This window comes from Quercus robur, chromosome 5 (genome assembly GCF_932294415.1).
Source record: "Quercus robur chromosome 5, dhQueRobu3.1, whole genome shotgun sequence".
NCBI lineage: Eukaryota > Viridiplantae > Streptophyta > Magnoliopsida > Fagales > Fagaceae > Quercus > Quercus robur.
In genome coordinates this window covers 30272831-30287846 of record NC_065538.1, presented here as the reverse complement: position 1 = coordinate 30287846, position 15016 = coordinate 30272831, and the positions used below count along the sequence as shown (strand labels likewise).

The window sequence follows — 15016 nt, the reverse complement described above, 5'->3', positions numbered from 1 at the left end:
TGTTGCCCATAGAATAGTCAACAAGGCATGAAATTTTTAAGTTCCTTTTACCAGAGATCTAATTTACTACACAGAATCCTGACACCCAGAAATCAAGGCACTGTAGTGTTTAAGTTGTTGCTCACACCCGGCCAATCACTTGCAAATGAAGACTTAATGTGGCCAAACTGATGCAACATTGCCTTAAATGCCCCACCTGGTATGAGAACCTGAATTTAAGCACTCAATTTAATGAATTTAACAGACACGTTGTCTCAAATTCCATGAAAATAATTAACACAACATAATAAGAATCCCTAGTGCATAATAAAGTCCTTAAAATCTAGAATTTGCTAACTAATATGAACTTGAAAATGAGTCCTCAACCTCATGACCTTTACAATCAAACATAACTTCAATAAAAGCACCATGAACTAAGTCTTCTATCCTCTGGAGTTATCAACTGCACAATTTCCAATAGAACGCAAAAGCTGTAGACCATCAGCATTTGCAAGTATTTTGATTCCATTCTCTCTTGTTGATACAGCGAGCAGTATCCCTTCCTTGTTAAATCGAATGCAAGGAGAAGCCTAAAAGATATTCAAGGAAAAGATTGTTTAATTATAAGAAGGGCTTCAAAATACTGCCAAGCACATCAAGAAAAGGGATTCCACGGGCATTACCGGTAATCCACCCTTTGCATCTGTAGTAGTCAAGATGTTAACATCATCCATGTCCCAAAATTTTATCTGAAACTCATCACCGGTAGCTAGGAACTGGTTCTTCATTGTATCAAATTGCACTACTCCCACAGACCGTTTCCAAAGACCATTATATACATGCTTGATAGCCCCCTCACTTTCATTCCATTCGGCAAGGTATGATTCTCCTCCTTCACTAGTCCCACATGAGAATAGCCTATGATGCACAAAATAAAAGAAACATGATATGGAGTTGAGCAATTGCCCAACCACAATAAAAATTTTAAGGAAATAAATAGTTGGATAAGTAATGTGTAATAAAACATCCTTACTACCTTGTCCCATCAGCACTGTAGGCCATTGTCATGCAAGATGGGCCTGGAGCATCATAGTCAACTCTTGAACCCATATTATCATATAACCAAGCCTTAATTCTCCCATTGATATCTGCTGAAAATACGAACTGTAGGAAGCAAGAAAACCTTCAATGATCTAAACCAGATCCACACAGCAGGAGAAGCCAAAGGGTTGGGGGGAGGGGGGCTGTGGGCAAGTGGCAACCCTATGGATTATTAGGGTGTGACAATTAAGATTCACATTTCCCATTTTTTTCCAAAAGCAATTTAGAGTTGCGAGGAAAAAAGTGGAAAAGAATAGTCCCATTTTTTGTACCAGGAAAATAGCAATATATATATTAACCATAATACTTCAGATGGAAAGAAGAAAGCTCAAATGTTAATTTGACAAAACAAAAGGCAATGAACAAGGGGAAGAAAGAAATCTTTCGCCTCAAACTCTTTTTGCAAAACCTTATTCTGATTAATGCATGAGCCCCCTCTGCAAGCATAGCCTTAGGGTATAATAAGTTCACCAAAATATTTAGGTAAAGCTGCTAAGCTTAACAATGAATAATAACCTGAGCCTAAAACTCCGGTTGAGGCATGAGACTTGGAAGTCTCTGAAGAAAAGTTACTTATCATTAAAAAAAAAAAAAAGGATGTCAAATGTCAACTAGAAAAAGTGCAAATAAAACAACTAAATACCTGAATGTTTTCCTTATGATGAGGGCACACGGAGTAAACTGGTGCTTCATGCCCTTCAAACCTGTACTGCCTATTACCAGTGACAGCATCCCACACCTGCACAGAAATGAACTTTCAGTCTTTCACAATGCAGTCCAGCCTCATTATTACAATGAAATAATATGCCAAGTAAAGTTAAACCTTAATAGTCTTGTCCTCTCCACAAGTTATGATGCAGAGTTGTCTGTTTGGATGTGAAAAGCTAAGATCATTAACCTTACCGACATGAGCGTCAATCTGGAAAAAAAAAAAAAAAAAAAATCATGGCAGATAAACAATTATTAACAACAGGGGCAGAAAGAACCAGTAAGTATTATATTTCAATAATCACTAAAAACTAAGTAAGAACACACACACACATGTATGTATGTATGTATGTATGTAAATACGCAGTTGTGTGTAAGAGCATGCATATGTATATATATAAACAAACCTCCAGGTGGTTCCGCAAATCATGACCACCATGATAGGAATATATTTGCACTATATGTTTCGAATATGCAACCCCTGAAATGGAAAGCAAGAAAGATCATCAGAGATGCAAATTGTTTCTCAATAATATCTTAAACTTTTGGGATAAAAGGTAATTTAAAAATAAAAAATAAAAAAAATAAATCCCCTCAAAGTAACATACCAAAAAGCGCACCATCAGGACTCCACATCACACGGTTTACAGATGCAGTATAATCACTGGCCAACAATGCCTATCATCAAGTGACATAGAGATTATTAGCCTCATATGTTTTCCTAGAGCGAATTGTTATTGTCCAACTTAAAAAATTAAAAATAAGTTTGTGTAGATATCTGTTAAACCTGCAAGGCCATTGAACATGATTCAACGTCCCAAACATTGAAGCTTTGAGAAACAAGCCTCTCCCTCCATCCAACATCCCAAATTGTGATATCACCAATATTTGTTCCAGCTGAATTTGATAGAACATAAAACACATAATAGAAGAAATTTTAGCTTAAACAACCTCATAGAACAAAAATTGAAGATGTATGAGCAGCAGCAAGAGCTTACCAAGAAGCAAAGTTTGTTGGGATGGATGAAAATCCATGGAGTTGACAGCAGAACCCTGATTCAAGTTGACGACAACAGCCGTTGGCAGGCCCTTGGACTTGGAGAAGTCGAATGGGATGAGAGTCCAGAGATACCTCCACCTTCTTGACAAAGTGCTTGTGATGATGGAGTCTCGAGTTGGGAGATAGGAGAGGATGTGGATGAGGAGAGAGTCCGGTAGAGAATCAAAAAAGTCACTGTAATTTCTCTGCCTCTCTCTCCTTTTCACTCTCTCTGCTCTTTCAATTCTCTGCTTCTCTCTCCTCTCCATTCAATCTCCTCTATTTACAAGAAAGAAAGAAGTTTGCAAAGAAATGGTGGAATGATTAATAATTACTTCAAACCCGCTTCTCTAAAACTAGAAAGAAAGCATTACTTTTTTAAAAAAAAATTAATAATATTCTCTAAATCAAGAGGCAGAGAAAAAAGAAAATGAAATCAAACATCTATAATTAAACTTGTAGAGATGAGATGGGCAAGAAAAAATAGGCAGAAAGAAAAGCATCCAGATAAAGAGGAAGCAAAGCAAAGAAAAGCACAAGTTTAATAATAATAAATCAACCTTAAATCATGCAGACTAAACTAAACTGAACTAACTACAGATGGAATTGGAATTGGAGGCAGCCTTACATAAAATGAATTTGATTAACTAGAGATGATCGAATCGGTAGTCATCACATCAGCTCTGCCTTTGAACTTTCTATCTGGGAGGTCAAAGTCGCAGACTCAAACATTAATCTGCTACTGTACCCCAATTTTTGTGTTCTCTCTGTCTCGGACAACTACGGTGACTTTGACTTTTGACTTTTGAGTTTTTTTTTTTTTCTTCTTCCCTAAACTTTTCAGTTGGTCATATTTTTTACACCAAATTGAAAATGGCGTAAAGAATATAGACTAAAGTTTACCTCTTTTTTTAATGAATATACAGCCAGTTATTTTCACATTAAACTGAATGCTGGTTCCTTTTTTTTTTTTTTTTTTGGACAAATAAGAGCATTCAAATCTCAGGAACCACTAAGCCAACTCCTTAATGTTACTAGTCTCTAAATTTGATTAGTGAAGGATGTGGTATTTTCTTTTTTCTTTTTTTACCACTCGATAACTTTTATGTATTTAAAAAATTTATTTTCACCCTAAATAAAATTTTGGTTCCTAAATTTGTTTAGTGAATGATGTGGTTTTTTTTTAAATCACGTGATAACTTTTATGTATTTTAAAAATTACACATTTACACCCAACATGTTAAATTCAAACCCCCTTAACCTAATTTGGATTGATAGTTGAGTTGAAACCACTACATTCTCAGCAATTTGGGTCATCTGTCCTAAAAAGCTAGAGACACGCAAGTGTAATAAGTTTTTGTTTTGGCAAGATTTGGTAGTTGAGACTTGAGAAATGAGGGAAAATTTTTAAGTATTCCTGGAATATGGAGAAATTATGTTCCCCCCTCTCACATTTATGGTAGACCGTATCATGAATTTAATAAGTAAACCTCACTATGAATATGAGAGAAGGACGCATCATTTTCATGCTTCAAGGACACCTAAGAATTACTCATAAATGAGTTATTGTAGAAGAACCTAATCTGAACTTCCATAATGGAAAATGTAAGACTATTATTAATCAACCACGTATTTCTACCTTATTATTATTATTTATTGTTGGTAATTTTCACTTTCCCTCTACAATTCTTATAGCACTATGCACATATCACAAACTTTTCAAAATTTAGAATATTTTATTACTGTTATTTATCAAATGACTAATGTGTAGATTTCCTTCAAACCTTAAGGAATGGGTGTGTCATTTGCTTAATTTTTTGCCGGAGTGTCATTCCTTGTAATTTACCTAAAAGATAAATAATAACCATATATATTGATGGTCACAAAACAAAATCCATTACAATTTGGTCGGGCCTTAATCTTTATCAATATATATCTAAAAGCCGAAGTATAGCACTTATCGTTGCTACGCTCCAATTGAGCCATATCAGCATCCACGTTATCATCCTTTTTATTTTCAATTTTCCTATACTTTTTTTTTTAATGTTTACTTTTTATTTATTTATTTATTTAATAATTACACTTTCTCAAACATTTCTCCTTCTTTTACCTTTTCATCTCCCCAGTCCTTATTACCCTCAAGCTTAATATCACTATTCATCTTTCCCTTCATCTTCCTCTATTTTGTCTCTTCATATTTCCCTTCATCTTTCACTCCTTTATCTTCTCATCTCCTCACTACCCTCAACCTTAATATCACTATTTATCTTTCCCTTCATCTTCCTTTATTCTGTCTCTTTATATTCACATCATCTTACTATAAATTTGTCATTTTCTCATCCATTCTTTGCATAGGCTTCCCTCACAAAAAGGTTCTCTCTCTCTCTCTCTCAATATTTTCTAGAGTATTTTTTTTCCGGCATTTCTACTTTAAGTTGATAAATTTTTGTGTTCATTATAACTCTACTTTGTATTGATGCAATTTAGTTTTGTGATTAATTTTTTTTGTTCTCTTTGATTGTTAAATGTTATCCTATTGCATTATAAAAAATTAAAGATAATATATATGAATATAATATATATTATTCTATTACATAACATGATTTGGGTAATTTGGTGTTTATTATTATTATTATTATTATTATTATTATTATTATTATTATTATATATATATATATATTTTTTTTTACATATTTTTTCATCTTATTTTATTCAATATTTAAACTAAGCCACATCCTCAATATAATTAAATTATTTATGTATGCTTATTTTTTTATTTTAAAAAATTAAACATATAATATTTCATTTAAATTCAAATAAATAAAATTGTATTATAATTAATAGAGATAATTAATTTGGTGTTTATTGTAATATATTTTTTTTTTACATTTTTTTTCTTCTCATACTATTTTATTCAACATATTGCATTATAAAAAATGATAAAACTAATTAGGCACTATCATTACGGAGTAGTAGTCTATGGTTTTACGTATATAAAGAAATGGAATATGTAGAGTTTATATATGTAAACATTCACATTAAGTAAATAATATATCTATAAAGGTTTAAGAAAAAGTATATGTATGGTTTTTATTAACTTAAAAGATAATAAAAAACCAGCTATTAATAAATAATAACTAAAACAATAATATTATCATGCGCAACGTGCGAGTTTGCGACTAGTTTTTATAATAACTAAAAATTATGTAAGTATACAAACACACGTGCGCATACACACATATATAAACAAACCTGTAGGTGTTTATGCAAATCATTACTACCATGATAGGAATATATCTACACTATATGTTTCAAATATGCAACGCCTGAATGGAAATCAAGAAAGATCATCCGAGATGCAAATTGTTTCTCAAGAATATAATCCTTTTCTACCCTGTTTTATAATTGTAAAATAGCCTTACTAAATGTCCTATTGTTGAAAAAGAAAACTCAAATGCTGAAAATAAAAATGCAATATATTATTATTCACAAATTTGTTATATCTGGTTATAAATTGCAGAATTTTTTATTTGTTGAATGTTAGAATAATTTTTAAATGATTAATTTTTTGATAAACCAAAATTTTTTTTTGAGTCCTAATGGTGCCCTCAAGGTAACAAACCAAAAAGGGCACCATTAGAACTCTAGATCACACAGTCTACAAATGCAGTATAATCATTTGCCAATGACACCTACCATCAAGTTACATAGAGATTATTAGCCTCATAAGTTTTCCTAGAGGACATTGTTATTATCCAACTTTAATGCTTATATATAAGTGTGTGTAAGATTTGTCAAACCTGCAAGGTCATTGAACATTCTCCAATGTCATCGGAGGAGTCGTATGGGACAAGAGTCCAAAGAGGCCTTTGCCAGGTTGACAAAATGCTCGTGACGATGGCGTCCCAGATTGGGAGAAAAAAGAGGATATGGCAAAGGAGACAATCTGGTAGTTGCTAATAATGTCAATGTTAATGTCAATGTCATCCTTGTCAGTGTAATTTCTCTGCCTCTCTCTCCTTTCCGCAGTCTCTGCTCTTTCAATTCTTTGCTTCTCTCTCCTTTCCATTCAACCAGCTACTTCTAATCCCAAGCTATGTTTCTTCTCAATAGAAATTTGAGAGAATGAGCGATTAAGTGAAGGGTTTGAGTTCTTTTTTTATTATTTATTTTTAATAATTCAACAAAAACTGCGCCTGCAGCTGCAATTATACATAAAAGAGACTAAAATATGATCGAGAAATCTGTACTAAACATACACATAGACGTCAATATCTCACACTACCAAAAAAATGTTTGACAGGCACAAGAAAAACCATGTGCGTAGATGTCAATAAGAATTTTAGCTCCTGAAATATTCTTCTAAAATTTTGATAAGAATATTCTTCAGAAAATCAAAAGCTTCAATGTTTCTGTGGACTTTGACTAATATCAAGTGCTTCTTCCCGTAGTTTAACGGGAAGCACCAAAGGTGCTAATTATCAGTCCCTAAAAAATAAACAATGTAATTAAGAAGCATGTACACATTTGAAGTTCCTATAAAAGTTAAAAGAAAGTAGTACCTTTGCAATAGTTGCAAAAGCCGTACAATATCAGCATTTGCAAGCATTTTGATTCCATTCTCACTTGTTGATACAGCAAGCAGTATCCCTTCCTTGTTAAATTGAATGCAAGGAGCAGCCTAAAAGATCTTCAAGGTAAAGATTGTTAAATTATAAGAGTTTCAAAATACTGCCAAGCACATCTAGAAAAGGGCTTCCATGGGCATTATCTGTAATCCACTGCAATAGTTGTCAAGAGGTAACTATTGTCCATGTCCCAAAATTTTATTTTAAACACATCACCGGTTGCTAGGAACTGGCTCTTCATTGTATCTATTAATTTATGTTTTTTCACATAACATTTATGTTGGCTTTATTCCATGACAAAAAAGTGTTATAATTGCTAAGTGTGATTTTTATACCTTTCACCCATACTATATATACTCTCATTATCCACAAAATTGTAAGGAGGTTATTCAAAAGAAAACCCTAAAAAAGTTTCTACAATACCCACCTTGTTAGAAAAAGTTATACATCCTCAAGAGGAAAATCTTTGCAATCTCTTCTTCTCCCCTCTATCATTGTTATACCTTGAGAGGAGATTTATACCCAAATACAACCCGCATCTATTCAAAGTGTAAAGAGTGTTTTAGAGCTGAGAAGTATTGGGTATTTACCAAAATAAGCCGGTGAGGCTTGGCGGTGCAATCAGGCGGTATTGCGAGATCCAAATAACTAGTGAGGACAAGACTCCAAGAAGTCCGTTGGTAACAAGAGCTTGGAGGACTCAAGTACTTTGGGTAGATTAGGCTTGGAGAGTCTTTTTGGTATCCTTGTACTCTAATTTATTCACTAGTGGATTATTTCGGCTTGGAAGGCCACAGAGAGGTTTTTCGCTGAATTCTTCGGTTTCCTCTTTGATAACATATCGCCGTGTTATCTTGGGTTTACTATTCTTTTACCCATTGCCCTTCCCCTTTTAGTATTGCACTCATTTGTTCATCTAGGCAATTGTTGAATGCTTCAATTGATTAATTTGCTAATCACGTATATTCTGCATTAAGTGTGTTAAGCATAAAATTAGTTAAGCCATAATTAAAATTGGGGGCCTAATCAAGCTCTAGTTATTTGCATTATCGAGCTTTCAGTATCAAATGGCACAACCCCCATAGACCACTTCCAAAGACCATGATATATACGCTTGATAGTCACTTGATGTTCATTCAATTCCAAAAGGTATGATCGTCCTTCTTTACTAGTCTCACATATCAACAGCCTTCGATGCACAAAATAAAAGAGACATGAGCAATTGCTCAATCATTTTGAAATTTTGATAGAAATAAGCAGTTAGATCAGTAGTAAAACATCATTACTACGTTTTCCCGTCAGCACTGAAGGCCATTGTCTTGCAAGATTAGCCCCATGTGGGACAGTTAAGTAGTCGACTTAAGCGATCATCTAACGAAGCCTTAATTTTCCCATCAAGAAGAAGATAATTTCTTCTATCAAAGGAAAGAAAAAAAAGAAATTCTCTTCAACCATTTTCCTCACATTTGTAAAACAGTAGAATGGAATGCATATCCCTATAAGCATTCCCAACTACCCACAAAACTGGGATTAAAATCCCATTGCATTCCATTCTTCAAATATCCTCATTCTAAGTTGTACGCATATTTTTAAAATAGCTAAAAAAGCCGTGTAGAAAAAGTTTATTTATTTCTTTTTCACAGTTTGGTTCTTTCCCTATGAAACAAAAGTTTTTGAAACCCATTTTCTGATTTCTGAGCAGCAGCATAAATTCGCGTGTGCTGTTGATGGAAGGAAAGAGGGATGTACAAGTCGAGACTGCAAGAGCTGTGCCCCCAGAAACCATGGAGTTTACCGGATTACATGAGTAAAAAGGACAGCCCAGACCATGAATCCCACTTCACTGCCACTGTCACCCTCTATAATAATAAACCAAATCCACAGTGGCGACCCTATCCTTAGGATATGACAATTAAGCTTTCACATTTCCCTTTTTTTTTAAACAATTCAGATTGGTAAGAAAGAAAGTAAAGATGAATGGTGCCATTTTTAGTACCAAGAAAAATACAATATATATTAACCATATGATTTATTAATGAAATCAAGGATAGTACTTCAGTTGGAAAGAAGAAATCTTTATTTGACAAAACAAAAGCAATGAAGAAATCTATTGCCTCTTAACACTTTTTTATAAACCTTGTTCTGATTAATGCATGAGCCCCCTGCAAGCATAGCCTAAGTGGAAAACAAGTCCACCAGAATATTTAGGTGAAGCTGCTTAACCATGAATAATAGCCCGAGGCTAAAACCCTGGCTGGGGCATGAGAAACAATCCTTTGATGTCTCTCATGAAAAGTTAAAGAAAAACTGTCAACTAGCAAAAGTGCAAATAAAACAACTGAATACCTTGCATGTTTTCTTTACTATCAGGGCACACTGACTAAACTGGTGCGTTATGCCCTTCAAAAGTGTGCAGCTTATTACTAGTGACAGCATTCCACACCTGCACAGAAATGAATTTTCACAAATGCAGTCCAATGTCGTTATTATACTGAAAGAATATGCCAAGTAAAGTTAACCATAACAGTTTTGTCCTCTCTACAAGTTATGTTGCAAAGTTGTCTGTTTCGATGTGAAAAGACAAGATCATTAACCTTACCACCATGAGTGTCCATCTGTAAGAAAAAATCATGGCAGATACACTATTATAAACAAAAGGGGCTTAAAAAATCCAGTTAGCACTTAGCATCGTACTTTAAGAATCACTAAAAACTATAAAAGTGTGTACACACATACACACACAGACACAAAGATGTGTGTGTGTGAATATACACTACATATGTATAAACAAACCTCCAGGCGGTTCCGTAAAACATCACCACCATGATAGGAATATATCTGCACAATATGTTTGGAATATGCAATGCCTGAAATGGAATGCAGGAAAGATCATCAGAGATGCAAATTTTTTCTCAAGAATATCAATCCCACACGTTAAGCCATACTTCTTAACGGAAATTGTGTACTCGCACGTGAGGGAGAGTGTTAGAACAATGGTCAAATGATTTAATTCACACTTTTCTAATAGTTTAAACTTTCAAGACAAATCATGATTTAAAAATAAATAAATCCCCTCAAAGTAATATACCCAAAAGGGCACCATTAGGACTCCACATCACACGGTTTACAGATGCAGTATAATCATTGGCCAGTGATGCCTATCATCAAGTGACATAGAGATTGTTAGCCAAATGATTTTTCCTAGAAATACTCCAATTCAAAATTTTATATACAAGTCTGTTTCAGTCTGTGTAGGTATTTGTCAAACCTGCAAGGCCATTGAACAGGCTCCAACATCCCAAACATTGTGAAGTTTCTGAGAAACAAGCCTCTCCCTCCTAACTACTTACCAGATTAAGATACCACCAATATTTGTTCCAGCTGAATTTGGTAGAACATAAAACAGATAATAGAACAAATCCTTGGATTAAAAAACTACCCTTGACTAACAAATATTAAAGATATAAAAGTATTGGCAGTAGCGAGAGCTTATACCAATAAGCAAGGTTTGTTGCAATGGATGAAAATCCATAGTTTTGACGGCAGAACCCTGATTCAAGTTGACAACAACAGATTTTGGCAGGTCATTGATGAAGTCAGATGGGAAACAAATAATTATTTGAAAAACTTTAATGGGGTAGTTTGCACTTAGCCTAACATAAAATGAAAACCTTTGAGTTCTTATTAACTTCTTCAAATTTTTTCATATAATTGTTTGAAAATCCACATTTTTTCTCACCATCTTATTAATATATTTGGCTTTTATGATCGTTTGGTTGAAGGGGTGGAAAAGCAGAAGGATATAAAATGGGAAATATACCCAATACAACCCTCTCCCTTATCAACATATTCTGACCACAATACCCCAAAAATGTTGATTACGTTGAAAATCCACCACCAGTTGATTTGGAGCACAAAGTTTGGTTTCTGATAATCACCTCCATGAACAACAATACTCCCTTTGACCATGCATTTGTTGCAAACACCACAAGCTCCTCAATGATATCCTGAATCTTATCACCGCAAACAACTTGCCAAAGTCATCATAATCCTGATTACATTTTTGCACTTTAGTAACCCATAGGATCCATGTCAGTATCAGACTATCATTCCATATTTTGGTGTCAGAATCAATTAAAATACTTACATTAGTACCACTGGGTAGCAACTTCACAGGAGATACAACGCAAAATGTACTTGGTCAAGGAATCCACTTGTACATCCAAATTTTAACAGCACAGCCACTACCAATCCTCCAAAACAGTCGAGCAATTCCCATGCAGATAAGACACTTCTCCAAGTAAATGAAGGTTGGGACCCGAGCTGTGCATTCAAAAAACTGTCGCCAGGGAAATATTTTGCCTGCCAAACTTGTGCAATTAAACAACAACCTTGTTTGGTCAACACGGCCAAGTTGAAACTCTTGCATCTCACGAAAGCCTAAACCCCCTTGCTTCTTTGGCTGACACAATAAAGACCACCTCAACCAATGAATTTTTTGCTCATCTCTTCTTTGACCCCTCCATTAAGCATTAACCATCTGAGTTATATCTTTGCACAATCCTATAGGGACGCAAAAACAACACATTACAGACTTACGGCTATGACATCTCATGCATCCAATGCAAGCACTAGATGGTCCCCTACCAACATAACTCATTTCTACATGCCTTTCGAGAGAGAAGCATGTTTGTCTTTGACAGTAACATCAAAATTACACATTTATAAGCCCAGCTTTGAGATAATCGTTAATGAATTGCTTTTGTGCATAATCTGGTTTCTATACAGTTGCATTTCACATCCACAGTCATAAAAAGATCTTCATGAATAATTGTGATCTACTACAGAAATGATTGATCAGAAGCTTAGTTGTATGATCATTTGAACACGAGCAGGACTTGTGATGTTGGTCCAGAATCCAGATTACCTCTGCAACATTGCTTTTCTGTCTTGGCCATTCTGATCTTTACCTCCTCCCTTTCAAATAGGAATAGGTCAAATAATCAAAAGATCCAACAAGAAGTTAAAAACAACTTTCATCATAATAATTCTCAAACCTGTTAACAATTCCAGATCATTAATTAAATCTAGTGCAGATCGTGGTTTTCTTGATAGTGAAATGCAAATGACACAAAATTGAGGAAAAAATCTTATCAAGATTAATGAGCCTAGTCCATGGAAAATTCTCTATTGTTGCCTGGGATCAAATCATACCATTACGGTGTGTTGAGAAAAATCAAAATAAAGGGTACCACAAAATATCAACGGTTTAAAGGTAAAACAAATTTTAGATGTTGACAGTTGACTTGATTCCAAAACTAGTAATCATTATGTTATGACCAATAAAATAAGACAATGATGGCTAAACATATAAGTTTCCCTATGACATGCCATGTTCTAGAATGTGTACAACATTTCTCACACAAAAAATCATTTTAAATAATAACCATTGTCCCCAAAGAGAACCTTTTCTGCTTAATAAAATTTAGTTTTCTACATCAAATACAAAACTTTCATGCCTAGAATAAAAAACAGCATAGTACCGGCCTCATTTATTCACAAGTACATAAATAACAAAAATTCATAGCAGCTTAATTATTGTCTATATGAATTTCAAAAAGATGATTAATTTGCTAATTTTCAAGTAAGACTTAGCATTCGACAAAATTAGCTGTGTAAATCCTCCGTATAGGAAGTGGAATACTATGAATCTACTCGTTTAAACTCTCAGGGTCAACCAAAAGCATCCAACAATTGCCAGACTTACGAATGAGAAGTTCCCCATTAATGCTGCAGACCAACAACCCTTCTAAGCCTTTCATCGGTACAATTGTTTTAGTCCAAGAATCTACCACACCATACTCCTTCATCACCCATATGTGGACTATTTTAGTATTATCAGCGAGCTACCCCTTAAACATTGCAAGATGTTCAAAATATTTAAAAAGTCCGTTTAAGTAATTTTGAGGCAGCAATATCTCACGGAATCTCTCATCATTGATGTCAAAGCCTCGAAGGACACGATCAAAAGGGTGAGTCAAACAAGTAATCCTTTGAAAATGCTTGACTCTCAAAATCTTATACTCAATTGTTTTCAAAATGATAGGCAAATCCAAAACCGACACGATCAAAAGGGTGAGTCAAACGAGTAGCTAGAATCCTTTTAAACTTTCTATTATGTGACAATCTAATTTGTCATAACTAGCGACGCAGAACACGCCGTTACAGAACCCCAACTACGTACGGTGGTGAACTCATCAACCAAAAAACAAAAGCTTGGGATTTGAAAGCTACAAACAAATCTGGGTCAATGTGCGGTCGCTATTGTAAACAACATTGCACCATTCTTCTTCGCAATTTGCTGGCTTGTATAAAAGATAACCACACGGTTATTATTATTATTGGATAATGACATTGCTAATGCTTGGTCCAAGTGTGCTGCGTTAATGAAAATGTGGCTGGTGAACTTGAGGCAGATTTTGGGTTCAGTTTCAGAAATCTGATCTGATGTTTATATGTGTTTGCGGCGAAGACCTAAATTTCCATTTTTTTTCTTTTTTTTTTTTAATCTCGTACAATTTAAGCTACGGCCATGTTGGAGCAAACCAAGCCCTTTAAGATAAGTTAAGCAGGCCTACTATAAGTTAATCCAAGTTCTAACTACGGACTTAAAAAAAATAAATAAATAATAACAATTCTTTTGTAGTGAGTCATGAAACTTACTTAAATAATACACAGACATGATTTTATAGATAGACAGGAAGTGAATTGGAAGAAATAACTTCAAACTGATTTTGATCTAAACTTTGTCCTATTCCCAACAATATAGGAAGCCGATGGTGCCTAATGGGATGAATGAAAAGTGTACGAAAATTACATGAGTTTTGACTAAATTCAAGGTAGTAATTGTTCAAGATTTTTTTTTCCCATTTAGCCTTAAATTTGTAAGAATTTCGTTAGTAGTCACGTTGCCAAAACAATTTGGGAAAATAGCATCTCAAATTTTTAAAACTTGAGTTCCATGATAGAACTTGAGTTTTAAATGTTCGAGTCTTGAAATTGGCAAACAATTGTTGTGGAAAATTTTCTATGTGGAACCCACGTAGAACTTGAATTTATAATACTTGAGTTCTATATAACCCGAGTTGGAGAAACTCGATTTCTTTAAACTAGCAGACCTACAAAACACTCAAAAACTCAAATATCAAAAACACCCAACATTCAAACACTAAAGCTCAGCATCCGAAACACTTAAACCAAACTCATTCTTCTTCTTCTTCTTCAGACACTAAAAAACTCAAACCAAACCCATTCTCGTTCTTCTCCAGACACTAAAACACTTAAACCCCAAACACCCAACCCGAAGATGAGCTCCTCTCATTGATGGCCTAAAAACCCTCATTCACCCAAACACTGAAACCCCAAGCACTCAAAACTAAGACTATCCATTTCATACCCAATACAAAAAAAGCTAAAATCCTTCTAAGGTCAGGATAAAAACTCATTCTTGATAAGAATCTAACATTAATAAATATCTTAAATAAGTTTAGATAAATAAAAT

The 15016-nt window shown here is 34.2% G+C and overlaps 1 protein-coding gene across 1 annotated transcript; it reads right to left on the bottom strand.

Annotated features, from left to right (window-relative positions):
* Positions 1–249: 249 nt before the first annotated feature.
* LOC126725755 (topless-related protein 4-like) lies at positions 250–3620 on the bottom strand. The gene is made up of 10 exons (XM_050430658.1): positions 3456–3620; positions 2787–3106; positions 2576–2685; positions 2397–2466; positions 2196–2269; positions 1904–1999; positions 1724–1819; positions 1016–1143; positions 663–897; positions 250–569 (listed from the first exon to the last, which is right to left on the bottom strand). Exons 2-10 carry the CDS (start codon positions 3094–3096, stop codon positions 423–425), a joined length of 1266 nt encoding a protein of 421 aa, XP_050286615.1. The 5' UTR covers positions 3097–3106; positions 3456–3620; the 3' UTR covers positions 250–422.
* Between the last annotated feature and the right edge of the window lie 11396 nt (positions 3621–15016).

Bases quoted from the DNA above. Each gene is read 5' to 3' on its own strand.
- LOC126725755 (XM_050430658.1), bottom strand. From the start codon at position 3,096: ATGGAGAGGAGAGAGAAGCAGAGAATTGAAAGAGCAGAGAGAGTGAAA. The intron at 2,686-2,786 runs GTAAGCTCTTGC...TATCAAATTCAG, and splicing joins CCAACAAACTTTGCTTCTTG to CTGGAACAAATATTGGTGAT. The intron at 1,144-1,723 runs GTATTTAGTTGT...TGCTTCCTACAG, and splicing joins ATCATAAGGAAAACATTCAG to TTCGTATTTTCAGCAGATAT.